Below are 27184 nucleotides of genomic sequence, written 5' to 3'. Positions count from 1 at the left end.
CCTGGCATAGGGAAGTTCCCAGGTGAGGGGTCAAATTGGAGCTGCAGCTGCTGGCCTATGCTCTAGCCACAGCAATGCCAGATCCAAGCTATGTCTGCAACCTACACCACAGCTCACAGCAATGCCGGATACTTAACCCACTGAGCAAGGCCAAGGATCAAACCCACATCTTCATGGATACTAGTTGGGTTCATTACTGCTGAGCCACAATGGGAACTCCCATCTTAATTCCTTTTTTCGTTTGTTTTGTTTGTTTGTTTTTGGTCATGCTGTGCAACAGTTTGATGTGGGATCTCTATTCTCAGACCAAGGATTGAACTCCAGCTGCAAGTTGTGAAACAAACCTGAAAACTCCTATCTGTCTTTAGCATCTTGAAGTTTTAGTTTCCTTTCTGCCTCCAAGGATTTAAAAGATCAAAAAGAATAAGGTTTTAATCCAAGCGTCAGCAAACTCTTTCATACCCCACCTGACAGTAAAAGCATTAGGCTCTATGGTCCCTGTAGTCTCTGCCACAAGCCCTCATCTCTGCCATCACAGACAATATACACACAAGGAGTGTGGCTGGCGTTCCCATAAGACCTTATTTATAAGAATAAACAACCGCCTCAGTTTGTCCTGGAGGCCATGGTTTCCTGATCTCTGCTTTAACCTGTGAGAATTCATTCACAATACTAATTTCCCTTGTGTGAATGAAACTGTGCTTATTCTGAGACGACGCTTTTGAAGGTGGGTCCCAAAGGTGTGAATGAAGCAAAGCGTGATTATATCAGCATGGGGAGCCCTGGGGGGTGGACGGCCTGCACTGGCACTGCCTGGGCACAGTGGTCTGTCTGTAATGACCAGACACCTGGGGCGGTCTCGCAGGCAGGGAGTTACCTCGGCTCGCTCGGCTGCGGGTGCGGACGCCCAGCACGGGGGTGGCATCCTCCACGGCAGGGGACGAGGTTTTCAGCACAGCCTTCATGTTCTCGTGCTCTGCAGCGTCCTCCGCGTAGCTCAGGCCCTGTGGCTGGCTCGAAGGTGCCGGGGAACTGCCAGAGAACTTGCCAGACTGCAAGACCAACAGGGGTTAGGGTGTGAGGTGACTCCCTCCAAAGCCAACTTGAGCTCATGAAACCTTTAATTGAGGACAGCCTCCTCTTCTCTTTCTCTCTCTGGCTTTTCTGTTTATGTGCATTCTGCAGACACATTAGTGATGGCGCTCAGTGAGGTGGCCAATGAACACCTGGATATCCAGGAAGTTCTTTAGCAGAAGAAAAGCCTTGGTCCCAGAAAGACCATACTCAGCCCTCCATGGTAGTGGGTCTCTCGTAGATTCCCTCTGTGGGAGCCTGCAAGGGCCGATTGACCTCGGCTCTGAGAAGAACTCAGAAATCAAATGTTTCTAACATCAAAGCCTTGCTATGAGATTCGAGATATGCCCTCTTAGTCCAATTTAGTGAGATTGATTTTTTTAAATGTAATGCCAGAAAGAAGTACAAATTTTCTCATATATCGCTTATGGTGGTAGAATTTTAAAAATGGGATTCCGTTCAAGAATGTGAGGAGCTGGGAAGGTTTTTTTCCCAGATGGAGTCCCACCTCGCTTTACGGAGAAGGAAACAGGGGCCCTCCAGGATGAAGTGACTTCCCCAAGGCCTCAGCAGAGTTTGGAGGTGGGGCCCACATCAGAACACAGCACAGATACTCATGCTGAAAATGAGTTTGGCAACACGCACTATCTCTTGTGGTGTCAAAGATTTAGTTGTTTTCACAAGCATTACATTCCTGTGATGCGATTCGCTAATTCTAGCTGAACAAAGAGGAGGCATATATGTTTAACAAGAGGTATGCTAGAACTGTGGGGCCATAGGTACACAACGTCAAACAGCTGGATGAAAAATAAAAAAGCCAGTTGGGATAACGTTATCAAAGAACAGCTCCATAGATTCCTGGCTTCCTCTTTTCATCCAGGGTTTTGGCCCTGATGCCAGAGCCTGGGACACCCCTGTGGCTACTACCATCTACTGCTCCCTCCTCATCCTCCACAGCCAAGCAGCACTCCCACCCCCAGTCTCTGGTTCTGGCATCTGCACCAGGGGCAGGGGAGGAGCCACTGGCCATCCCACTCCTTCACATACTGATCCCAACGGATCCAGTGGATGCCAATCATGGAAATGGGCACAAGCTGCCCATGGCTGGTGACCATCTCTCAGGCCTGGCTCTTAGCCACCATCCTACTTTCTCTTAGGGCTCTTTATGTGGCTATTCCAAAATCCCAGTTCTCTTAATTGAATTGCCGAAAGGTTTGGCAAGGATCTAAAGGGAAAATCCTCTGTCCATTTGTCCAGCAGCAGGAAGAGGACTGCTAACCCTGCCACTTTTTTTTTTCTCATTTTTTTTCTTTAGTGCCGCCCCCGCAGCATATGGAGGTTCCCAGGCTATGGGCTGAATCGGAGCTGTAGCTGCCAGCCTACACCACAGCCACAGCAACACCAGATCCAAGTGTAGGTCTGCGACCTACACCACAGCTCACGGCAATGCCAGATCCTTAACCCACTGAGCAAGGCCAGGGATCGAACCTGCATCCTCATGGATCCCCGTTGAGTTTGTTAACTGCTGAGCCACGTAGGGAACTCCCTGACCCTGCCACTCTTGACAGGGCCTGGGACTCAGGCGCAGCTTGGAAAATGCAGTGACCCTTTCAGTCAGGCACTGGCACACACAGCATGACGGGAACCCATGTAAGAGGTTAGTGATCACACGGAAACCAACCAGAACACAGCCATGCAGGGTTTAAAGCACTGAACAGGGCTGACATGCTGCTTGTGTTAGGTTGGCTTCTATGGCACGCCTCGGGAGGTCACAGGGAATTCTTCGTGTTTATCAGCCTCCTACCTCAACTTCATCCTCTTCATCAGTCTATGGGAGGGGACAGGACAGGACAGGATGGGAAAGACAGAAGGGATTCTTAGAAGGCACAGAAGTCAGCAAAGATGACATCATCTCAATGTCACATCAAATTCCAAGGAAAGAAATCAGTCACCACAACCAGGGTGCACCCTTTTGATGCAGAAGTGGCCAAGTCCTGCCTGGCATAGCCCTCCTGCCCTTGTCTGGACCTTCTCTCTGAAGGCTCCCAGGACCAGTTCTGACGAAAGTCAGGAGGGACTTGTAGGGCTCCAGGCCAGTCTCTGAGGTTGCCGAGGAGGATGATAACCAGCTTACCTGGCTCTGTGACCACCACAGACCTCACTCTGTGCCCTGCCACTTGGCTGGCCATGTCCAGTGGAACCTACCACCACCCACCATCCATCAGGACCTCAGTAAGTTTATTGGCCTCCCTCCACCTCCTGACACTCATCAGCTTTTGCCCCACCTCTCATCCAGGTGGCCCCTCCCTGCCCAGGCTGCCAGGCCTGGGTCCCTGAGGATCCTTCCATACGTGGGCCAGATGGGACAAGTGGGACCCCTGCCTATGACTTTAACCTCAGAAACAGGAAATGAAATTCTTTAAAAAATTACCTGTCCCTTGGGGAGGCTGTTGGAACTGACATGTCATTCTTTTCATTATCCTCACACAAACTTCTTTAAGTGACAACAAAATACCTCTTTTCCAAAAAACAAATCAGTGGTGAAAGTTATGTCAATTCCTTAATTTTAAATCAAACATCCCCTCAATTTAACTGGTGTTTCCACTGAGGTTGCAAGCCAGGCAAGCAAATCAGACACAGGTTTTTGAGAATTGACTAAACTCTGGGGAGCTAAAGTGGTACAATGCTTCTAGTTCATGTTTACCCCTGCTTCCAGGGCAACAACCTTGTGACAGGAGGTGACTATTTGTCTTTTAAAAAAAGTTTTTATTCTTTTATTTTCAGTGTCCCACCTGTGGCATATGGAAGTTCCCAGGCTAGGGGTCCAATCAGAGTTGTAGCTGCTGGCCTACGCCAGAGCCACAGCAACGCCAGATCAAAGCTGCATCTGCGACCTAGGCAGCAGCTTTCGGCAACAATGGATCCTTAACCCACTGAGCAAGGCCAGGGATCGAACCTGCATCCTCATGGATACTAGTCAGGTTCTTAACACTCTGAGCCACAAAAGGAACTCCCATTTTTCTTTATCTTAGAGCTTATTTATTTAATCAGATAGTTGGCATTTTCTGGCAATTAGCACATGTGCAAGGTGCTGCATATGCAAAATCTCTAGCCCTCTCAATATCCCCTAAAGTTACCAGCATTCCCTTTTCATAGAAGAGGCTGGAGTTGAGAGAGATTAACTGTCTCAGCCAGGATGACCACTGCCCTGTGATATGGACAGGTTCTCACCACCCATCTGGAGTGTGATGATGCCAGAAAGGGCCACACTGGCCATGGGCTGCCTTGTCTATGTTACCACTTTGTCTAGAACTAGTCTGGGACACAAGGAATGAGAAATGACTTAGTTTCTCCCTGATCCTTAGCTGGTAGGACTCCTGGGTCCTACAAAAGGAAGCCTTTTGCATACTCAGGGATAGAGAAGGAAGAGGAGAGACAGGAACACAAAAGTAGATGTGGGGCTGCCTATGTATGTAGGGTGTTTGGACTCTACCCAGACTTCTCTATGTCTTATAAAACAATGGCTTTTCTAAAGTCATCTCTGTTTAACCGCAACCATTTTCATCCTCATTATTCAGCATCTGTATTAAAAAATGACTTACTACAGTTCTCTCTAAAAATCACTTCCAACTCTAAATCTCAGGGGCTCCACAATTTTCTATCTATGGCCTGGTTTTGTTTCAAGTGGTCTAAACGGTGGACACATGTTGTTTTATAACCAGATTATGAAATCCATTGGACAAGCCTGTCTTTTATTGCACTCCCATCTTCCTAGGTGCCCTGTGCTTTGCTGGGAACACAATGGGAGCCAAACAAGAGTTGGAAAAATGTGAAGCCATTGTCACTTTGCTTTAAGTGACAATATCCTAATCTTCCAGCAGGTGGCAATGTTTCTACATGAATGGTACCACTTGGACCACTAAAAGCAGGGACTACCTTGAGGATGAACCCTGAAGAAGCCTGCCCTGTTGAGATTTTAATGAGAACTTAAATATTTTTGAATTCAATTTTAGAAATGTTTACCCCTGTTTATAAATAGGAAGGCTGAATATTTTCAGAGAAGGAGAGAATTTAAAAATTAGTGGGATCTGTAAAAAAAAATGTCAAGAATTTGGCAAAAAATTCTGATTATTTTCTTAACTATATGCATATTGGGCTTGGGTTTCTCACCCTCCATTGTGTCTAATTTCTACAAAAATAATCACTCCCCTTTTTAGAACTTTTAAAAATAATACTTGGGTGGGCAGTGATGATTGTTGTAAAACTATAAATGTAATAAAGTTCATGGAATAATAAAAAATAATAATGCTTGGGAATGAAATGCGGGCCGGAGTTTGCCCAAGTGAATTCAGTCTGCTTCCTGAGTTGCTGTCCTCTAGGAAGCTAAAGATCCGATTGAACCCAGATTTTGGGACAGGAGACGGAAGACTCAGCCAATTGCAAAGGCATTCAGGACCATCTGTAGAAAGAGCCCCTTCTGCAGAAGAATGTGAGCATTCCCTAAGGGTCCAGAAAATTCCAAGGGGTCAAGGCTGGGGTGAATGGTGAGGGGACCAGTCCCTGGTTCTCCTTAGAAATGCCTTAAAATTGCAAGACAAAGTACCTGAGAAGGTGAGGACCCCCCCCCAGGAATGTGGATTGTAATCATGTATGTCCTTTGTTTCTCCAACCACATAAATGCACACCTGGCACAGAAGGCAGCCTCTGTGAGGTCTTCTTAACTGATTGCATTTCTCCCCAAAGAAATCTGTCTGATTGAGTTGCAGCTCCCAGGATAATGCCACACTCTGTATGGCTTAATCCTTGCCTACTCCATTCCCTGCATTGCTGAGCGGCAATGTGCCCCTCAGATATAGATAAAGATGGGCTACGTTTCATAAAGGCACAACAGAAAGAGGCACCTGTACCGTGTGTCTTTGTCTGTCTCTAGCATCTTTACGCATTGCTTTCTTTTTCTTTTTCTTTTCGTTTCTCTGTCTTTTTAGGGCCACACCCTTGGCATATGCAAGTTCCCAGGCTAGGGGTCGAATCAGAGCTATAGCCGCCAGCCTATGCCACAGCAATGCCAGATCCGAGCTGCCTCTGCAAACTACACCACAGCTCATGGCAACGCTGGATCCTTAATTCACTGAGCAAGGCCAGATACCGAACCCGAGTCCTTGTGGATCTGTTGGATTTGTTACCACTGCACCAAAGTGGGAATTCCTTCACGCATCACTCTGCCCTCCAGTTACAAAGCACCTCCCATCTGAGGGCTGACTGTACCCATGGTATGGGTGGGCCCAGGGAAAGGGTGGAAGAGATAGGGGAAAAGTGCAGAGCAAGGGAGGCGTGCAAATGTGAGGAGTCCCCAAAGGAACACCCGATACTTCCACTGTCCTCTGGGCCACCCTGATATTCTCTAACTCGAAGGACTGCCAAGAGGCCATCAGATTATGTCTTTGAGTAACCTCATCAATTACGTCTCCATTCAGATGCCTAGGATGGGTGGTCCATGTGTCAACTGATTAGATATATAGTATCATTATGACAATTAAAATCCATAATCATCTCCCAAATCAGTATATTTGTTTTCCTAGGATAAGTGTGATTATATATATTTTCTTCTTCTCTTCCAAGTCCACCCATATCCCAAAGTCTGAAAAGGGAGTCAAGAATTTAATGTCATTAGCATCCCACAACACACCAAGTTAATTACTCGTGTGGTGGCTTAAAATTCCTCCACCAGACATGGCATCCTCAATTTACATCTTAGTTTTACGTTTGATTATTTCAGATTTTCACAGAACTGGTAGAGGGACTGTGTAAGAGCATCTTTTAGGAGTTCCCGTTGTGGCGCCATGGAAACGAATCTGACTAGGAACTGTGAGGTTGTGGGTTGGATCCTCGGCCTCACTCAGTGGGTTAAGGATCCGGCATTGCCGTGAGCTATGGTGTAGTTTGCAGATGCAGCTTGGATCCACCACTGCTGTGGCTGTGGTGTGGGCTGGCAGCTACAGCTCTGATTTGACCCCTAGCCTGGGAACCTCCATATGCCGCAGATGGAACCCTAAAAAAAGCAAAAAAAAAAAAAAAAAGAGCACCTTTTAAAAGAGGAATTTTTTTCCCCACAGCTAAAAAAAGTCACAGCCTGCAAACTGCAGAGTGGTTTTGTGGTTGATCAGATTTTCAGAATAAATGGCATAAAGAAACTGATTTTATGAAACTTACATCAGTGATCATCTTCCCTCGGGTCTTGTTTCTCTCTCTGTGGTTGGCTCGTTTCTGTTTCTGCTGCAAAACCCTCTCCCTGGTGGTGCGATACTCCAGGGCAAACTCACTGATGATCCTGCAGAACTTGTTTATGTTCACTTCCCGAATCGCATAAGGTGGATGACCCATAAAGAGCAGAAAGGAGTGGAACCTGCAGTGAAGACACGAGGGCGGCAAGGACTTCAGGTTTAAGGAACGAAAACCCATTTTCTGCAAACTTTCAGGAGAACAGACTTGTAGTTGCGAAGGGAGAGGGGAGGGAGTGGGATGGATGGGGAGCTTGGGGTTAGTAGATGCAGACTATTGCCTTTGGAATGGATTAGCAATAAGATCCTGCTGTGTAACGCTGGGAACTATATCTAGTCACTTATGATGGAGCCTGATAATGTGAGAAAAAAGAATGCATACATGTATGTGTAACTAGGTAACCATGCTGTACTAGAATATTGACAGAACACAGCAAACCAGCTATAATGAAAAAAATAAAACTCATTAAAAAATAAATTAAAAAAAAAAAAGAAAAGAAACCAATCAGCCAAAGACATGGGTCTTCTTTCTGGGGCTTTGATGATGAAGTGTGAAAATGCAACCAGAAATCAACTCACTTTCTCACTGATGGAGGTTATGTCTAAGAGATGGGATTCTAAGGGATGAATTTTTTCCTTTTTGCTTATCTGTGCCTTAGTGTTTTTTAAAACAGATGTGTAAAACTTGTAAAAGAAAAATGATAAAATACTGTTTTAAAAAAGATACTGCACAGTTTCTAGATCATATGAAAATTGAATGAGGGATAAAGAAATGTTTCTTAGCAATTTGGGGGTACTGCTTTAATGAATATGTGGAATTAACATGAACAGATAATAAATAACATGTTAATTAAGGGTTTATAAAAAGATGTTTATAGTTTTCTCTGGGTAAATGTTTTGAAATGTTTTCTTGCAAATATTATATGCAATCTTAATTTAATTAGGACACACCAAACAAGCAGCCCAAAATCAATTTATTTCAGCTATTTAGTATATAAATTAAAATTATTGGATTTTACTTATTTAATACTTTTGGAAAATAAATTAAGTTTGCAAAGATGTCCTTAAATTTAGTTATCAGGAAATGAGAAAGAAGATAATACTAGGAGACAGAGGAAAATTTTTATGTAGAACAACAGTATTATATAAATGATGTCATTAATTGTAGACAAAAACCTTTTTTTGATCACTCTAATTTGTCTAGTTTGAATAGGGGTTTGGTTTGTTTTCCAAATGAGGGACACTGGCTTATTCTTTTTGTGCAGAATACTAAAGGAAAGTGTAAGATGTGTATTTAAAATAAGGGGGGGGGGTGGAAAAATGCTGTTTAAAACCAATAACTAGAGCTAAACCAGGAGTTCTTTTGTGATCCGGCAGGTTAAGCCACTGCAGGGGCTTGCATTAATGCTATGACATGGTTTTGATCCCTGGCCAGGGCACCACATGCTATGGGTGTGGCTAAAATTATAAAACTCAGAAGAAAACATAAAGTATAAATTTTCATGACTTTGGATTAGGAAATGATTTCTTAGATATGATACCAAAGCATAAACAGCCAAAGAAAAAATAAACTGAACTTCATCAAAATTAAAATCTTTTGTACTTCAAAGGATACTGTGAAGATTGAAAGAAAACCTAGGAGTTCCCGTTGTGGCACAGCGGAAACGAATCCGACTAGGAACCATGAGGCTCAGATCTGGCATTGCTGTGGCTGTGGTGTAGGCTGGCAGCTGTAGCTCTGATTCAACCCCTAGCATGGGAACCTCCATATGCTGCGGGTGCGGCCCTAAGAAGACAAAAAGAAAAAGAATTAAAAAGAAAAAAAAAAAAAAGGAAACCTACAGAATAGGAGGAAATATTTTCTTCTTCTTCTTCTTCTTCTTCTTCTTCTTTTTGTCTTTTTGCCATTTCTTGGGCCGCTCCCACGGCATATGGAGGTTCCCAGGCTAGGGGTCTAATCGGAGCTGTAGCTGCCAGCCTACGCCAGAGCCACAGCAACACAGGATCTGAGCTGCGTCTGCGACCTACACCACAGCTCACAGCAACGCCGGATCCTTAACCCACTGAGCCAGGCCAGGGATCGAACCCACAACCTCAACGTTCATAGTCGGATTCATTAACCACTGCGCCACAACGGGAACTCCAGGAAATATTTTCAATTCATGTCAGATGTGGGATTTGTATTCGGAATATATAAAGAAATCTTACAACTCAACACTAAAAAGACAAAAAATGAGGAGTTCCCATTGTGGCTCAGTGGGTTAAGAACCTGACATAGTGTCTGTGAGGATGCAGGTTCAATCTCTGGTCTTGCTCAGTGGGTTAAGGATCTGGTGTTGCTGCAAGCTGTGGCATAGGTTGCAGATGTGGCTCAGAACCAGTGCTGCCGTAGCTGTGGTGTAAGCCTGCAGCTGCAGCTACAATTCGACCCCTAGCCTGGGAGCTTCCATATGCCACAGGTGTGGTTGTAAAAAAAAAAAGAAAAAGACAAAAAAAGACAAAAAAATGGACAAAAGGTATGAATAGATTTCCCAAAAAAAAAGTTTGGCGAATAGCCAATAAGTTCATGAAAAGATGCTCAACACCATTAGTCATTAAGAGAATGCAAATCAGAACCACACAGAAACATCACATTACACTCACTTTGGTGGCTAGAGTCAGAAAGGCAATAACAAGGGTTGGTGAGGATGGGGAGAAACCACACTGGAACCTCACACAGTACTGGTGGGAACACAAAGTGGTTCCCCCTCTATGGACAAAAAAAATTCCTAAAGAGTTAAACACAGCATTACTATATGCCCTAGTAATTTCACACCATGCATATACTCAAAAGAAACAAAACCTATACAAACTCCATGGCAGCATCATTCATAATGGCCCCAATGTGGAAACAACCCCAATGCCCATTAACAGATGACCAGATAAACATGAGGTGTATCCATGCAAAACTGCCCCACTACCTCTCTGGCCTCATGGCCTAGGACCCTAGTCATACTTGACTCCCTGTGATTCCTTAAGCAAGACCATCTCAGGGCCTCAGGCCCCTGTGGGTGTGTAGGGACTCTGGGGGGACACGGCTGTGCTGAGAGCCTGCAGGGCCTATGAGGATGGACAGGTCAACCACTCCACTTGGAGGCCCCATCAAGGCGTCCAGTCCCAGTACATTTTCTCTCTGCCCAGAACATTTTTGCCAGCTGCCTAGACTGTCTCTCTTTTTCTACAAGTCTCTGCCAAAGTATCACCTCCTCTGGGAAGCCCCTGCTAACCACCCTACGCAAAAAAGCACCTCCCTGCCACTCCCTGTCCCATTTACACTCTTAACTTCTCTTCCTGGCTCTTACTACTACCTGGCATTATACATTGGACATGGTATTACTACATAGGATATATTAGGAGGATCGTGTAATAGATCTGTGTATAAGATGAATGAAGGGAGAACCAGCCCACAGCTGGGTCCTCTTTTTTTCTTTTTTAGTTAAAGTAGAGTTGATTTACAGTGTTGTGTCGATTTCTGCTGTATAGCACAGTGACCAAGTCATACACATACAAACACACACACACACATATACACACACACACACAAACATTCTTTTTTAAGTTACAAATATGGTTTCCCAGTTTGTGTGCTGTCTTTTATTTTCTTTTTCTTTTTGTCTTTTTATGGCCACACCCACAGCATACGGAGGTTCCCAGGCTAGGGGTTGAATCAGAGCTGTAGCCGCTAGCCTACACCACAGCCCCAGACACACCAGATCTGAGCTGTGTCTGCAACCTACACCACAGCTTAGCGCAATGCCCGATCCTTAACCCACTGAGCAAGGCCAGGGACTGAACCTGCATCCTTATGGATGCTAGTCAGATTCGTTTCTGCTGAGCCATGATGAGAACTCCTATATACATTGTTTTTCTCATACTATCTTCCATCAAGAGACCGTATGCAGTTCCCTGCGCTGTACAGCAGGACCTCACTGTTTATCCATTCTAAATGTAATAGTTTGCATCTACTAACCCCAAACTCTCAGTCCATCCCACTCCCTCCTCCTTCCCCTTGGCGACCACAAGTCTATTCTCTATGTCTGTGAGTCTGTTTCTGTTCTATAGATGTGTTCATTTGTGCTCTATTTTAGTTTCCGCATATAAATAATACCCTATGGTGTCTGTGTTTCTCTTTCTGACTTCACTTAGTATGAGAATCTCTAGTTGCATCTATGTTGCTGCACATGGCATTATTTTGTTCTTTTTATGGCTGAGTAGTACCACATCTTCTTAATTCATTCACTTGTCAATGGACATCTAGGTTGTTTCCATGTCTTGGCTATTGTGAAGATAGGTCCTCTTTTAAATATACGTACAACCGAAGATTCCTTATCCTCCGCTTTCTACAACACTGTTTTTATCTAGAGAGGGTAGGATCCAATCTTATCATATAAGTTGGAGACATGATTTAAGTATATATTGTGCAGATGGGAGTCTGCAAGCAGCAAGTAAAAGGCACACCTGAAAGACCATTCAGATGTATATTTGAGAGGAGAGAGACTATGGTGTTCCTTCAGAAGAACAAAGTGGGTACAACTTTAAGGGAGTAACACATTTAAGGGACTTTTGTTTGTTGAGTCTGTAACTTTCACAACATGGGACATGAAGGTCTTATGGTTACAGAGCAGCTGGTTCCCCTCACCATCGTCCTGAGGCACAAGCCAAACATCTCTGATCTGATCCATCATCTGCCCTTCTCCTCATGTGTGCCACTGAGTGGGGTGTCTGGTCCAGGATAGGGAGGTGTGGAGTGGGGGCACTGGGAAACCAGCGTGGGTGTTCGCCCATCTGTCTGTCTCTCCCTGAGGAATGCTGGGCCCTTGCTGTGGTTCTCCATGTCTCCCAGGGAAGCCTCCCTTCCCACTCTTCCAGGGTCCCCCTCTGTAATGCCTGCCCCAGTCTATCTGCAGCCAAGCGAATGTTGGGAATTAGCGAGTGGGTATGCATATCCATGGACGGGGACTGGCTGTCATGGCAGCAGTGCGAAAGGGAAGGATAACCTGCAGATTCAGACATCTAGAACCAGATGTGCTTAGCCAGCCAAGAGTTTGAAAGTCAAGAGTTACCTAAAGAGAACTAAGTTCTTTTTTTCTGCTCCTTTATTAAAAGAGGCCACTACTGTAACTAAGGGAGGAGGGCCCATCAGACAGGAAAGGACGGTGGAAGTGCCTGTCCCGTTAGGTCCACAACTGAGGGCAGCAGAGAAGGTGGGCAGCCAGATGGGTGTCGAATTGTGAGTAGACAGGGATCCATGTGACACAAGAGAAACCATCATCTGGGCCACCAGCTCAGCAGGGAGAATAGGAAAATGAGCACAAACGTCCTATGTATCATACACATATATGCACCACATACAAATATGCACATCATACACACACACACACACACACACACACACACACACACACACCGCTTAAGGAACAGATGGATCATCAAAATGAGTTTTGATCTGTCCAGGATAAGATGGTTACTGTGACCAGGCAGAATAGCTTTACAAGACTTTCATAAAACTGCTCCAATTTCATGACATTCCAAATGGAAACTATTTGTTTATTTGAGTAGTTTTCAGTTGGAAATTGCTTGTATCATACAAAGCATGAAGGGCCAAAGTGGCTGACATTCCCTGCCTCCCCATTTTTAACCACGTTAAAAGCAGAGTGTACTTTGCTTTTAGTAAGAAATTTGACAAAATCTCCATTAAGATCCTCCTACCCAGAGGGCAGCTGCGAGGTCAAGATGAAGTCCAGGGAGGGGGGTTTACAGCTGAACAACTAAATTCCAAACACAGTGAGTAATGGAGAGTTGTCAACCTGGAGGGAAGATTCTGTTCCTTATTCTTGTCCCGTCTAACATTTAAAGACTACCCCCCACCCCCACCCCAGAAAAAGAGTCTGGCTCAAGATCCAGGAAATATGATTACCAAAGCAGCACATGACACAAGCTGGTAGAGGGCTCACAGGCAGATGAGAATTAGCTTTTTAAAGGTCCGTATGGGTTCAAGAAAGATGAAGGAAGGAAATAAGCAAAGACAGTGGAGGAAGGAGGGAAAGGGAAAAATTAATCGAAACTGTAAAACGTACAGGGATAAATGAAAATACCACACATTTGTTTAAAAAAATAAGAAAGCAGAGTTTCCACTGTGGCTCAGCAGGATCGGTGGCGGCTCTGCAGTGCCAGGATACTGGTTTGATCCCTGACCCGCACAGTGGGTTAAAGGATCCAGTGTCACCCCAGCTGTGGCTCAGATCTAATCCCTGGCCAGGAACTCCATATGCCTCAGGGCAGCCCAAAAAGAAAAAAATAGTAAATAAAGAGCCTAAACGCAGGAGGGGGAGTGGGCTTGAAGGACTGATCTCTGGGGAAGGCCTGAGGTTTTGATGGCCCCGAGAGAGGGGTCTCTTAACAGAAGGGCAGTGAGGCCCATTGCAGAGGGTGTGTCATCAGAGCACCTGCTCCAGGGAACCCACAACCTGCAGGCCTGCACATCTGCTCACCCAGGACAGTGCACTTGGACTCCAGAGGCCAGGGTGACGGACCTACAACCATGTTGTGTAACGAAACAAAGGAGAAGAAAGTGGGCGATGCCTGACTGGGGGGAGTTGGAAGATGTAGGTTCTGGTCCTGATTCTGCTGCCACTTATATGGAGACAGCCTGGACAGCCACGGAGCCATCCCAGATCCCAGCCAGCCTCGTGCATCACTTCTGTGTCCCCCAGGATTCTGGCAGATCCTGGGGACCTGAGGAAGACTGGTCCAGAGGATGGGGCCCATGGAGGGCCCAGGCTTCCTCCAGGCAGGCTGCACCACAGAGCAGCCATCAGAGAATCAATGAGGGAGAGTTTTCAGAAGGCAGATGGCTGATCACATAAGGAAGGAACTTTGCTAACAAGTCAAGGTGACTTGCAAGGACGAGGGCACTCTGTAGGCAGAAGTATTCAAGTAGATGCAGAGATGCGAGGCCCAAAATGTCAGAGATTATACAGATGCGATTCCTGATCCAGAAGGATTTGGGGGTGGCACTACCTTTGAGATTCCTTCCAACCTCAAAAGTCAATGGTATAATACTATTGTTGTGTGCATGTGTGCATGTGTCTGAGAAAAATTAAGTAAGTACTCAAAGGAGTGCTTGCTATGTACCAAGAATTCCCAATACAAGTTTTATAAATTTAACCTTCAGATCTCGGTTTGCAGGATATTTTCAACATGCTCTCTTACTGAGGTTTCCACAAGCTCTTCAATCCACTTACCTGTTAATTATTCTTCTATGGACAATCTTTAAAATTATAATTCGCTCTGCACAGTCTTTTAAGAACTCTGACATGCGTTGTTTTAGAACTGGTTTCATCTCATGTTTTGCAATTGCTTTGAGGTGATCCCATGAAGCTTTGCATCTTCTCTCCATCTGACATAAATTATCCTGAAGTTGATCAAAGTCAACCTGAAAATCAGAGAGAACATTGCAAATGCACTGAAATAACTGGACACCAACTGGACCCAGGAAACCCAACTGCCTCTGGGAAGAAACAAACACCAAAACCAAACTTACATCTTGCAACACAAACTTATTTATGGCTTAAAAATTATCCACATGTGCATTTGTCATTATCTTGACATCAAATTATTGAGTGATCAAACTGTTCTTCAAATGATCTCAATGCAAGTGTCACTTTTTTTTCCCTCCCATCTTTGGAAAGAAATCTTAAGAAAGTCTTGGGGAACTGTAAATTGAAAAATGATATCAAGGAACCCTAGGACAAGGTGAACTGAGCAGAGGTCTCACAAAATTGTTCAGTGCCCACTTGTGCTTCAGATATTTCATTTGAGGTTGGAGGACTGTCCCACAGTCATACATGGATGGCCCGGGTACATGGGGCCAGCTAAGGGGCAGCCAGCTTCTCTTCACCATGATCATTTTTACACTGTGGGACAAATCACTTTATTTATCCATTCATTCCCTTGTTCAAACAACACTCAGGGAGAAATGGGTTTGCCAGTCCCCCTCCCAGGTATTAAGAAGACAAAAACAGGAATTCCCACAGTGGCTCAGCAGAAATGAATTTGACTAGCATCCATGAGGATGCATGTTTGATCCCTGGCCTCCCCCAGTGGATTAAGGATCTGGTGTTGCTGTGAGCTGTGATGTAGGGCACAGACATGGCTCAGATCTGACATTGCTGTGACTGTGGCATAGGCCAATGGATGCAGCTCTGAGTTGACCCCTAGCCTGGGAACTTTCATATGCCGCAGGTGGGGCCCTAAAAAAGACAAAAAAAAAAAAAAAAAAAGAAGAAGACAAAGATAAATGTGGAATGAGACCAACTTGCTGTTCCCAAAAAGACTCAGCATATAGACAGGTGATGACCATGCACTGAGGATGTTCAAAGCCCACCAGCTCCCTGTGCGTGTCTGTGTCTGGGTGACTGTCGAGGAGTGTGGTCCTGCCAGCAGATGCAAACTGAGTGTGCCAAAAACAGATGTGACAGACAGTTCACTTTGCTCTGCCAGGAAGTGGGACCAGTTGGGAGTGACTGAAAGTGGCCTGTGATGAGATTTTCTTTCTTTCTTTCCTTTCTTTCTTTCCTTTCTTTCTTTCCTTTCTTTCCTCCTTCCTTCCTTCCTCCCTCCCTTCCTTTTTATCTTCCTTTCTTTCTTTCCTTTTTCGGGCTGCACCTGTGCCATATGGAAACTCCAGAGCTAGGGTTTGAATTGGAGCTGTAGCTGCCGACCTATGCCACAGCCACAACAACACAGCATCTAAGCCACATCTGCAACCTACACCACAGCTCATGGCAACACTGGATCCTTAACCCACTGAGGGAGGCCAGGGATCAAATCTGCATCCTCATGGATACTGGTGGGTTCTTAACCCATTGAACCACAATGGGAACTCTTGAGATGAGGCTTTCTAAAGGGATGCTTTGATAGAATTTATAGACTAAAAAAAAACTATGTGAATCAGAGAGTTAGCTGTGAAAAAAATACACTCGAGGGTATTTAATGGAGGGGGAGGTGGGATAGGGGAAAGACATTGAGAAAGCTAGGAAAGGTGGAAGAAATAGACAAACCAGTAAGCTGAAGAGAGGGGACTGGGGCAGATGGAGAGTGGGAGATGTGGGAAAGGGTGAGAGCCTGGCAAGAAAGGTCAGGAGGAGAGAGAAGATGAGGAGAGGTGAGCCGCCAATGCTTAGATGCCAAGACCAAGGTCATGAGAGCAGTACTTAGAGGTCAGCACCCAAGGACTTGCTGGAGCGACCTCAGACCTCTAGCCCCACCCCAAGAAAGTCAGTGGAGGAGACCAAAGCAGCAAAGGTTGATTAGGGGAGATCTGTCTGGATGAAGCATAGGGGATGCCCCGGGATGCCCCGGGGGGCTAGGCATGACACCTTACATCCTGAATCTTTTGGGTGTTATGTTCGACAAAAACAGAAGGCAAGTTGAGGCAGAGGCTGGGGATTCAGGCAAGTGGCAGGGGGGTTGTGGGACCTTGAGAAAAATGATCTGCCAGAAAATAAAGGAATTCTGAATCCAGATCAGAGAGGGCTTCATTTTCTTAGGAGACAATGGGGCTGAGGGAAAAAAAATCCAGCATTTACCTGAGAGAAAAATAAAATGCAGATTTAGAAAAGAAGGACTGAATAGTTCAAGGAGTAAGTCTAGAAAGGCATGCAGATGACCCTTCTAGACTGACAGGTAGAGGTCTGGGAGCTTTCCAGTCAATTGTAATAGGTCTAATCACAGCTCTCTCCATCTGTCCTTATTTGCTTCAGGCAGCAACCACAATATTTGTTAATAAGTTAATAAATGTAATAAGTTCAGTTTGGCTCAGAATGCACTGAGGAGCTTGGGACAGTCTAATCAGGTAATACCTGCCCAGCATCACAGTGGGCACAGAGCGGACAGGGAGACAGGGAGACACCAAGTGAGAGATGGTTTTCAAAGAAGAGAATCCACTGTGAACCTTTAAAGCCTGGTAGAAAAAAGTCACTTCACTGCCAGTGGAAACTAGGTGGGGAGCCTTGGACCAAAAGGTGTTTGAGGATGGAGCTTAATGTAACATCTCTTGAGGAGGGCTGGAAGACTGGCTGCTGGGGCTGATGGAGCCACCCACAGTTACTTCATGGCCTCAGACTCTGTTACTGGCTCCACTTCATGGGGGAGAAACTGTCCAACAGGGAGGCTAAGGAACTTAGGAGAAGTCACACAGCTGGTTAGTGGTGGAACTGGATCTGAACTCAAATCTCTCTGGCTCCAGAGTCTAAGATCTTGGCCATCATGCCTTAAGGCTAGGTCTGCCCCTAAAAAATTCTACTCCAGGGAGAAAGCTGGCCGGGGCTTTTGTTGTGAGAAAGAAGTTCTGGTCAGGAAGTCCTCTCGTGAGGGCTGCTCCATATGGGCTACTTTCTGTGCATGGGAGGATGTGGAGCTGTGCCATGAGGCAGTCACATCATATCAGGTAAGCCTGGGGTGCTGTGGAATAACTCAGGGACAAGGGCAGGGGCTGCAGAAGGGATGGGGAAGGGAAAACAGAGTATGGTACTTTAACAGTAAGTTGCAAATTCTTTGACACTCACCCCTTACAAATGCCAAGCCTAAAACCCTTCCCTTTGAATGCGAGCTGGCTTTTGTGACTTGGTTCTCATGAAGAGAATGTAAAAGCCAGGTCATAACAAAGGAAGAGCTTCCACCTGGAGCTCTTGTGTGCTCTGTCTCGGATTACATATTTCAGGAGAGGCCATCTGCTATGTCGCAAGGACACTCAAGAAGGCCCTGGAGAGGCCCACCCTGGGGAAGAACTGGGACTCCTAACAACCATGGGGTGAGTGAACCACCATGGGGAAAACTTCTCCAGCCCCAGTCAAGCTTTCAGATGATTGCAGCCTCAGCTGACATGTTGTTGAATGAAACCTCAGGAGAGAACTTGAGACAGAACTACCCTTGAAATAATAATAGGCCAAAATTCCTATGTTGAAGCTGTAACTCTCAGTAGCTCAGAATGTGACCTGATGGAGAAATAGTGTCATTACAGATGTAATTAGTTAAGTGAGACGAGGTTACACTGGAGTGGGTGGACCACTAAATCAAAATGACTGATATCCTTATAATATTGGAAAATTTAAACACAGACACACAGGTAAAATGCCATGTGAAGATGAAGGCAGAGATTGGGGTGATTTTTCAGCAAATCACCAGAAGCTAGGAAAGAGACATGGCACAGATGTCTCTCTCAAAAGGTACTAACCCTGCTGACACGTTGATCTCAGACTTCTGGCCTCCAGAACTGTGGGATAAACATTTCTGGGTTTTTTTTTTTTTTTTTTTTTTGCTTGTTTGTTTGTTTTTTTTTGTCTTTTTTTGCCATTTCTTGGGCTGCTTCCACGGCATATGGAGGTTCCCGGGCTAGGGGTTGAATCGGAGCTGTAGCCACTGGCCTACGCCAGAGCCACAGCAACGCAGGATCCAAGCCGCGTCTGCGACCTACACCACAGCTCACAGCAACGCCGGATCCTTAACCCACTGAGCAAGGCCAGGGATCAAACCTGCAACCTCATGGTTCCTAGTTGGATTCGTTAACCACTGCGCCACGACGGGAACTCCAACATTTCTGTTTCTGACTGTGTCCACAAGTAGAAGTTTCCAGGCCAGGAACTGAACTCGAGCCATGGCAGTAACCCAAGCCATGGTGGTGACAACACCAAGTTCTTAGCCACGAGGCCACCAGGGAATGCCCAAAATTTCTGTTTTTCAAAGTTCCATGGAGTTTGTGGCACTTTGTCATAGCAACCCTAGGAAACTATTATATTATCCTGAGCTGCTAGCTTTTGGGGTAATTTGTTACACAGCTGTAGATTAACTAATACGAGCAGGTACAGTGTGAGGAAGGAGAGCCTGCATTGTCACCTGCTTGCACTCCTGGAGTCGTGGGATCACATCAGTAAGCAGCTGTCGCTATTGGTCTCTGAAAGCTGAACTGACTGGTCAGCACACTGCACCAGTCTCTGAGGCCCCCTACCATCTGGGAGTAGCAGAGCTGACCTTACCTCCCTCCCCTCACTGCCACCAGCCCCCTGAGGGACACAGGTTTCCTCCAGATGCCAGAGGAACTTGCTCCTTGGGGGTTGCTGTGATGATACCCAAAATGACACACCAGGGGATGGAATGAACCCCTGCAGCTGGGGCTGGGGTTCTTTAAAGCTGATTTTGTTCCTGCCTACACAGGAGGGCCCCTCAACGCCCAACAAGACTTTGGGAGTAAAGGCTGGGAAGTGGTTGGTGCCCTCTTGGACTCCTTTTGAAAGTCCTATGGGACAAAAGTCACCCTTAGTAATTTCCAGGGTTAATGAGAAGAAGCTACTTGTGGTTCTGGCTTGTGTAGCCTGTCTTTAAGCAAGGATAAGTTATTGCAGTTAAATTTTATGTTATGATAAACTCCTTTTGTGTATAATTTATTGTTCCTCATTCTATATATTACCGTTTTTGAGCACTTCTGGACTTTGGAGAGGCAGCACGTGCTTTTTCTGCACATCTAACCGAGGCACTTTCTTGTCCCACTCTGTAGTTGGGGCTCAGAAAGCATGACCATGCCCACGAAACAGAAGAGTCTATCATCTCCCAGTGCTGGGGGATCACTGGCCATGCCTCTTTCTGCCTGAAGCAGGTTTGCCATCAGGCTGGCTCAGGGCCCCCTGTTCAGTGGACCTGGCAGCTGCCAGCCTGAAGAGGTGAAGAAGGGTCCCAAGTCCCCACAAGCCAGTTCTGCAGGGGACAGCAGAGAGAGGAATTGCTCCCTGAAGGGGAACTTAGTGAAGCCCCCTCCCCGCCCTGCCCACCTCAGTCTCACCTATGCTCAGACCAGACCCCAGTGTGTGCCAGACTGAACCCTGGGGTGTTGGTCCTAGAGTTTCCTCCATCCTGGCCTGCTTCCTGTGCCCACTGAGGCCCCTTCCCGAGAGTTCCCTGCTGCTTCCAGGACTCTTGTATCTCCCAGTTCTGCTGCATTTGGGATCCTCCTGGGGCTGTTTGGCCCCAGTAGTGCACCAGCTGTGGGGTGGCATCTGGTCCATAAGCTCATGAAGATTTGAACTCTGGACTAGGTTTAAGGGCTTGCAGCAGAGGGTCAATGCTATACACTGTTTACAGCCCTATAAACCTGTTTCCTCTGTGTCAGATCATAGGTGTGGCCAATCTACAGGGAGCAGGGGGCCAAGTGTGCCCTTAGTTTCCTGGCACCACACCTCATTGAAGGGTTCTACAAGAAGGATTAGAAGGAGCCACATGGCAACTCTGGGACATTTCTGCCCACCTAAGACTAGCTGTGAAGTTTCAATGCTCTGGAGAAGTAACAAGGGGGCCAGCCCGGTGAGTAACAAGACTGAGGACTGGACAAAGGGGTTAGGACACCTGGGATGGCAGGCTTGCCTCACATACCTCAGCAGGAAGGAATCTGATGGAGGACCGGGAGTAGAAAAATGATTTTTTTTTTTTTTTTTTTTTTGCCTTTTGAGGGCCACATCCATGCCAGGCTAGGGGTCCAATCGGAGCTACAGTTGCCGGCCTACACAACAGCCACAGACACAGCAACGTGGGATCCAAGTCGCTTCTGTGACCTATACCACAGCTCATGGTAACACCAGATTCTTAACCCACTGAGCGGGGCCAGGGATCAAACCTGCGAGCTCCTGGATACCAGTAGGGTTAGCCACGATGGGAACTCCCTGGAAAATAATCTTAAAAGTCCTTTTGAAGTGGCGTGAGATGAGTTTTATTCACAAACCCTGGAGCAGGGGGTATAAGCAGCACTTGGGTATTTGTGGGCAGGGAGTCTGTGCTCCTTAGAGAGGACATAACGCAGATCTAGCCCCAGGGTGGACAGGCACGGCCACCCCTCCTGGTCCAAGCACATACCTTGGCTGACCTGGTGACGGCTCCAATTTCCGAGTATAGGTCGGAGCTGTCCGGGAAGTTCTCCACCACCATAGTGCACACGTGGTGGAGGAGTGACTGCTTGTGCACGGTGTCTTTGACTTCTGGAACCTTTTCGAGGTAGCTTAGCTCAAACGCTTTGGCCTGTTTGGGGAACATTAAATAAACAACAGGAACAACAAGTCTTACCCAGGCTGTTAGAAACACGCAAAAGGGACTTGATGCCCTTTCAGAGTAGAACGATATTTAGTTCCTCTGTGACGGAGGCCTCTCAGGCTACACTGTGCATCATCCTTAGCTATTCGCACATGGACCAGCCACCCTGCTAGTGAAATAAGTCTTTAGCTCCTTCCCACCACAGCCATGCGCCATGGGCTGTCCAGGGCTCTGCTCCAAAATCCGGGTGCTGGTGTGCTGGGTCTTTGCCACCTGGATATCTGTAACTTCCCTAATCGCTTTCCTTCTGCTTTTCTACTTTGTGGCCAAAGATAGAGCATTTTTTATTTTTTATTTTTGGTTGCATTTGCAGTGTGTGGAAGTTCCTGGGCCAGGAACTGAACCTGCGTCATAGGAGTGACAACACTGGATCCTTAACTCACCAGGCCACCAGGGAATTCCTAAGAGGAAAATTTTTTCAAAGAAGTTTATAATGTGTATGAGTACAAATATTTAAGTGATAAGCTCGGGGGCGGGGGGGAAAGAAAAGAAAAAGGAAAAAAAAAACAGTGTAGAAAAAAAATCTCCAAAATCAATTTTGAGAGTAGTCAAGTATTCTGTAAGAAATAATGTGCTTATCTTTCTACGTTTTCTTATTTATAGCAAGATGCAGACATGAACAACTAGGCCCTGATATTTTAAAAAATAAAAAATCTTGATTTCCACCCCCATAATGCAAAAATTGTTCATTCAATTGTGCTCTGGAGGACCGTAGGTACAACCTCCACTGGCAAGTCAAAGACAGGGATTTTGTAACAAGGGAAGCTGGAGGATGAGGGATGGGAAAGACTTACATTAGTTCCATTTAGAAAGTTCCCAATGGCTAAGAGAGTAGACAGGATAAAGCCCAAGGTTTTGTTGTTCTCCAACTGGTCTATTCCCTCCTTCAGGTCCAAAAGTGGTTCTGCCACTTCCTTTCAATTAAAAATAAGTTAGAAGATGTTAAAGAGCATTCTTCTGTGGCTTTACCTTGTTCTTTTAAATTTTTGCACAAGGTCAGAACCACTGGGAATTCTCCCAGTATGAGGCAATCCCATGTGATGGGCACAAGCTCCCAGGTGTGGAAAAGTGCAGAAAGGCAGCAGAGGAAAGTCTAGCCCCCAAGTCTCCTCGGTGGAGGCCAACTGGGCACCTGTGGCTCACAGGAGTTTGTGCCCAGTGACAAATGCTGTCTTCCCCTGTCCCTGCCCATCTTCCAAACTCAAGAAGAATACTCCTGTCACTCATTCTCTCTCTCTCTCTTTTTTTTTTTTTTTGTCTTTTCTCCTTTCAGGGCCACACCTATGGCATATGGAGGTTCCCAGGCTATGGGTCAAATCAGAGCTGCAGCTGCTGGCCTACTCCAGAGCCACAGCAACACCAGATCTGAGCTGTGCCTGCAACCTACACCACAACTCACGGCAACGCTGGATCCTTAACCCACTGCACGAGGCCAGGGATCGAACCCGCAATGTCATGGTTCCTTGTCAGATTTCGTTTCCACTGCACCACGACAGGAACTCCTCATTCTCTCTTCTGACTGTGATTGACTTCTAAGACTTCCCTTGTGTGTTCCTTCAGAGTCTGAACCATGGTCTTCCTTCTCCCAGGCAGATGATACCAGAGACTGTGGCCTCAATGTACCTGGACCCAGGTCTCCTAACCTCCCCTCTAGGCACTATGTGATTGCTCCCTTCTTAACCCAGGGTTACATCCTAGAAAGCCACCATCCTCATCACTCCCACTGCCTTCATAACTCCCACACACTCAGACACATAGCCCACCCCATAGCCTCAGGGCCTCAGGCTCCCCTTCCCTCTGTACTGTCCTTCTGTATCCCTCCCCGCACTTCAGTGTCCTCATTGGGCCTCTCCCCTAGCGTGTACCTCAAAGCTGGAAGCTTCAGCTTCATCCTCTCCAGCCCTGCTTCTGCTAGGTAGGCCCTACCAATCCCCAACTAAGGCTGTCTTGATTATCTGTTTTCCCCATGAGGTCAACTTACTTTGCTAGAGAAAAATCACTTAAACAGGCTTACTGGTTCTGTAACCCCATTGCTGGAGCGGTCCTAGGTTTCTCTAGCCCTGCCTGATTCTCGAATGAATTCAAATATTTTCTCCTAAGGGACCCCAAGCTCACTGCTACCTGTATGGTCCTCAGTAAGGACCATGCTCCCTCCTTTGCAGAAAGAGAAAGACCACGCAGCCTCTCCACCTGCTCTGGGCACTTCCCTTCAATCAAGGTCACCTCCAGCTCACCGTCCATCCTTCCTTTGTCCTCTCCACTGATTCCTTCTGCTCAGCCTGCAGAAATACTCACCTTGAGCCTGGACAGAGAGGATGCCTGCTTCTTCCACCCTCTACTCAGGATGAGTTCCCCCACATGCCTTCACAATCAAGGTCCCTTTCCTTCTATTCTCCTTTCAACCTCTTGCAATCTGTTCATCTTAGATTTTCTACTGAGATCCTCTCTCAAAGGGACCCAATGATTTGCCAGTTGCCACAGTTCATGGCATTCAAGTGACCATCATCAGTTAGAAGGATTGCAAGCCACTTTCCACATTGTACTTTTCTGTATTGTCTAAATTTCCTACAATGAGCAGATTAGACCCCCAGCCTGGGAACCTCCATATGCTGCGGGTGTGGCCCTAAAAGGCAAAAAAGAATAACCCTTTTCTGATAGGTTGCTCATCACTCAGTGTAGACACAACCCCATCACAATCAATGCACCCTTCAAACCCAGTCTCAGGAATGATACTTCATTATGTTCAATGGTGAAAAATGGTCATTCCCAACCCTGGGGATGCAGGTCTGGCTGCCTCTCTTCCCAAGAGCTTACCTTTTCTGTAGTTTCATAATCCATTTTGAACGCCCAGAGGTGGAGCCGTGCGGAGAGCTCGCTGATGGAGGAGAGTGTGAGGAGGAACTGCTCTGCGCTGCCCAGTGGCACTTCAGGGTTGGCCAGCTGTGCTTCCTGGATTTTCTGCTTCTCTTCTTCGGTAGGAATCATAGTTAGAATTTTCTGGAAAGACAGAATGATATAGTATAGTCTTAGCGATGGAGCCTTCGATGTTTCCAAATTCATATGGTATTTTTCCAGCCAGGTAGTAGAGATATTCTGTTGTCAGGAGTCTTAGCATATAGAGGTGTTATATTCCAAATAAACTAGAGAACAAAAGCCCCACATAGCATCTAAATTCACATTCATCTGTCTTAACATTCTCTCTCTCTTTAAATCTCCATTTTCATAAGCAACTTGCCCCAAATTTTCTGGGTTTGGTAATGAAGGACATTCTAGACAAGAAAGAGGGATGGGAGGGGAGAGAAAGGTGAATGAATATGACAGAAGATTAGAGAAAAGTCCCCTGTTCCCTTAGAAAATAGAGTAAAACCTGGAAAGAACATATGCTTCTATGGACTAATTTAAGAGCTTACAGAAATAGATCATTTTTAAAGAACTCAGACTGATTTTTGTACGTGGGCTGTATTATAATTGTAATTGTTTCAAATATTTAAAGTGTATTTCAGGAGTTCCCACTGTGGCTCACTGGTAATGAATCTGACAAGTATCCATGAGGATGCAAGTTTGATCCCTGGCCTTGTTCAATGAGTTAAGGATCTGGTGTTGTCATGAGCTGTGCTGTAGGTCACAGGTGTGGCTTGGATCTGGTGTGGACTGTGGCTGTGCCATGGGCTGGCAGCTGAAGCTCTGATTTGACCCCAAGCCTGCGAACTTCCATATGCCACATTTTTTTTTTTTTTTGCTTTTTATGCCATAAAAAGCAACAAAATAAAAAATAATTAAAAATAAAGTATATTTCAAATGTCATTTAGAAATTAAAACATTTTAACATCAAACTGAAGACTGATTAAAGGAAAAATGATGATGGTTCTTAGAAAGAGCAATACTTTACCTACTAGTGGAAAGAGTATTGCTTTCTGCTTTTACTTGTTTATGGGAAAAATCAAAGGTGGAAGGCAGAGGAGGCCAACAGGCATCATAAGGGTTATGATTCTTAAAAGTCCAAACTCGTTAGTGTTTACATTTTAAAAGAAGGTGAAAATTCCCATCACATGACACTTCACATACATTACCAAAGGTAAGGTGTCATTATTCTTCTCTCATTTATCAACTCAGAGTATCAAAGAAAAGAAATACATATTGTGCCATACTTTTTTGGTAACAATCAATTCATTAAATCTCAATAGCTTTGGTTACTGCTATAAAATAGGAATCACCCGGTTAAAACATGGGAAAGAGCTCCAGTTCTGGGGGAAATGGAGCAACAAGCACACTCCACCCTGTCTATCCCACTGAATGCAACTGGAGTCCCTGGAGGGCATGCATGGAGCAGCTCCTGGTGACTTAAAAAAAAAATAGTGGCAGGTGGATTGGGGAAGAAGAACAGAACTGGAAGTTCAACTGAACTGGTAATGAGTTGATCATTTTTCCTCTGGTATTCCCCCCACCTGGGCTCAGGTAGCCCAACACCTGGAAAACGGTATCAGGTGCAGACAGAGAGCACTCTGGGGAGACCTCCAGCTTTGACTCATGTGAGAAAGGGTTTCTTAGCACAGCTGGAAGGTCCTAAAACTCTGACGAAGAAAAACTTCCCAATCAATGGAGTGTGGCTCCAAGAGGTGGGACACCCAGCTTATGCTTTTCTTCTCTCTCTCTATTCCCACAGCTTGGGCACAGCCATAGAGAGGGTATGGCACAGTGAGGTAATTAAAGCCCCATTTTACACTGGACGACCAAAAAGGAAGACCCCAGAAAACCGGAAGGAACTGGGGAGGTCATAAAAACAGAAGAGCCTGCAAAGTCAGTGCACAAAGTTGTTTAAGACCTTCTGAGCTTCACTCTGAGCTGTTCATGTGTGAATATGATCTCCAACTGCACATCAAAGACTTTGAGACCTGTGCTGGGCTTTAAAAACTTAGCTGACACTGGAACCACAGTCCACAGAAGGTGGGTCAGAATATGAGGCCTTAACATGTGTCAAAACAATTCTCAATTCTTTTTATGAGACCAGAATGACCTGGAAAAAAACCAGGCAAAGATAGTATAAAAAAAGAAAACTATATACCAATATCCCAATGAACCAGATGCAAAATTCCTTAACAAAGTATTTTAAAATACTCAAATATATGCGTTGCCAAAGCAAGCACTAAAATATAGAAATAAATGCAAATGTATTGCAATAAATAATCTGTTGCTATATTTTATATATCAATATATTAAAAATATCCAAAGGCTGGGTCAAAATGAAAAAAAAATCAATGCAATTAATGTATCACACTATGTGAACAAGGAAATTCAGTCATTTCAAATGACACAAAAAATTTTCGGATAAAAATCAATTTCCATTCATGACAAAAAAATCTCTCTGCAACCCAATAACAGAAGGAATTTCCCTCATCTGATAAATGACATTTATAAAAAGCCAACAGCTGGTTTCATACTTAATGGTGACAGAGAGAATGCTTTTCCTCTAAGATTGGGAACAAGACAGGATGTCCGCTCTTATCATTCCTATTTAACACTGCATGGTATATAAAATTTTAAAAATTCACATAGATTGGAAAGAAAAAAACTGTTCCTATTTTGGATGGCATAACTGCCTACATATAAAATGTGAAGGGTCGACCAAAAACACTTAGGAAACAGTGAGTTTAACAAAGTTG

General features: G+C 45.4%; 1 protein-coding gene across 12 annotated transcripts in view; it reads right to left on the bottom strand.

Annotated features, from left to right (window-relative positions):
* Positions 1 to 27184, bottom strand: part of FHOD3 (formin homology 2 domain containing 3) — a 549164-nt gene that overhangs the window by 20814 nt on the left and 501166 nt on the right. For 7 of the 12 annotated variants that reach the window (XM_021096273.1, XM_021096275.1, XM_021096277.1 and 4 more), the window contains 7 exons: positions 24339 to 24521; positions 22319 to 22438; positions 21291 to 21452; positions 14636 to 14826; positions 7285 to 7477; positions 2879 to 2902; positions 878 to 1052 (listed from right to left, as the gene is read on the bottom strand). In XM_021096273.1, coding sequence (XP_020951932.1) covers positions 878 to 1052; positions 2879 to 2902; positions 7285 to 7477; positions 14636 to 14826; positions 21291 to 21452; positions 22319 to 22438; positions 24339 to 24521 — 1048 coding nt within the window. The remainder of the gene's footprint in view (positions 1 to 877; positions 1053 to 2878; positions 2903 to 7284; positions 7478 to 14635; positions 14827 to 21290; positions 21453 to 22318; positions 22439 to 24338; positions 24522 to 27184) is intronic. The other 5 variants (XM_021096278.1, XM_021096274.1, XM_021096281.1 and 2 more) reach the window with 1 other exon arrangement.

Source organism: Sus scrofa, chromosome 6, assembly GCF_000003025.6.
Source record: "Sus scrofa isolate TJ Tabasco breed Duroc chromosome 6, Sscrofa11.1, whole genome shotgun sequence".
Lineage (NCBI taxonomy): Eukaryota > Metazoa > Chordata > Mammalia > Artiodactyla > Suidae > Sus > Sus scrofa.
Note: the sequence above shows the minus strand (reverse complement) of the source record. Positions and strands in the feature narration are given on the sequence as shown.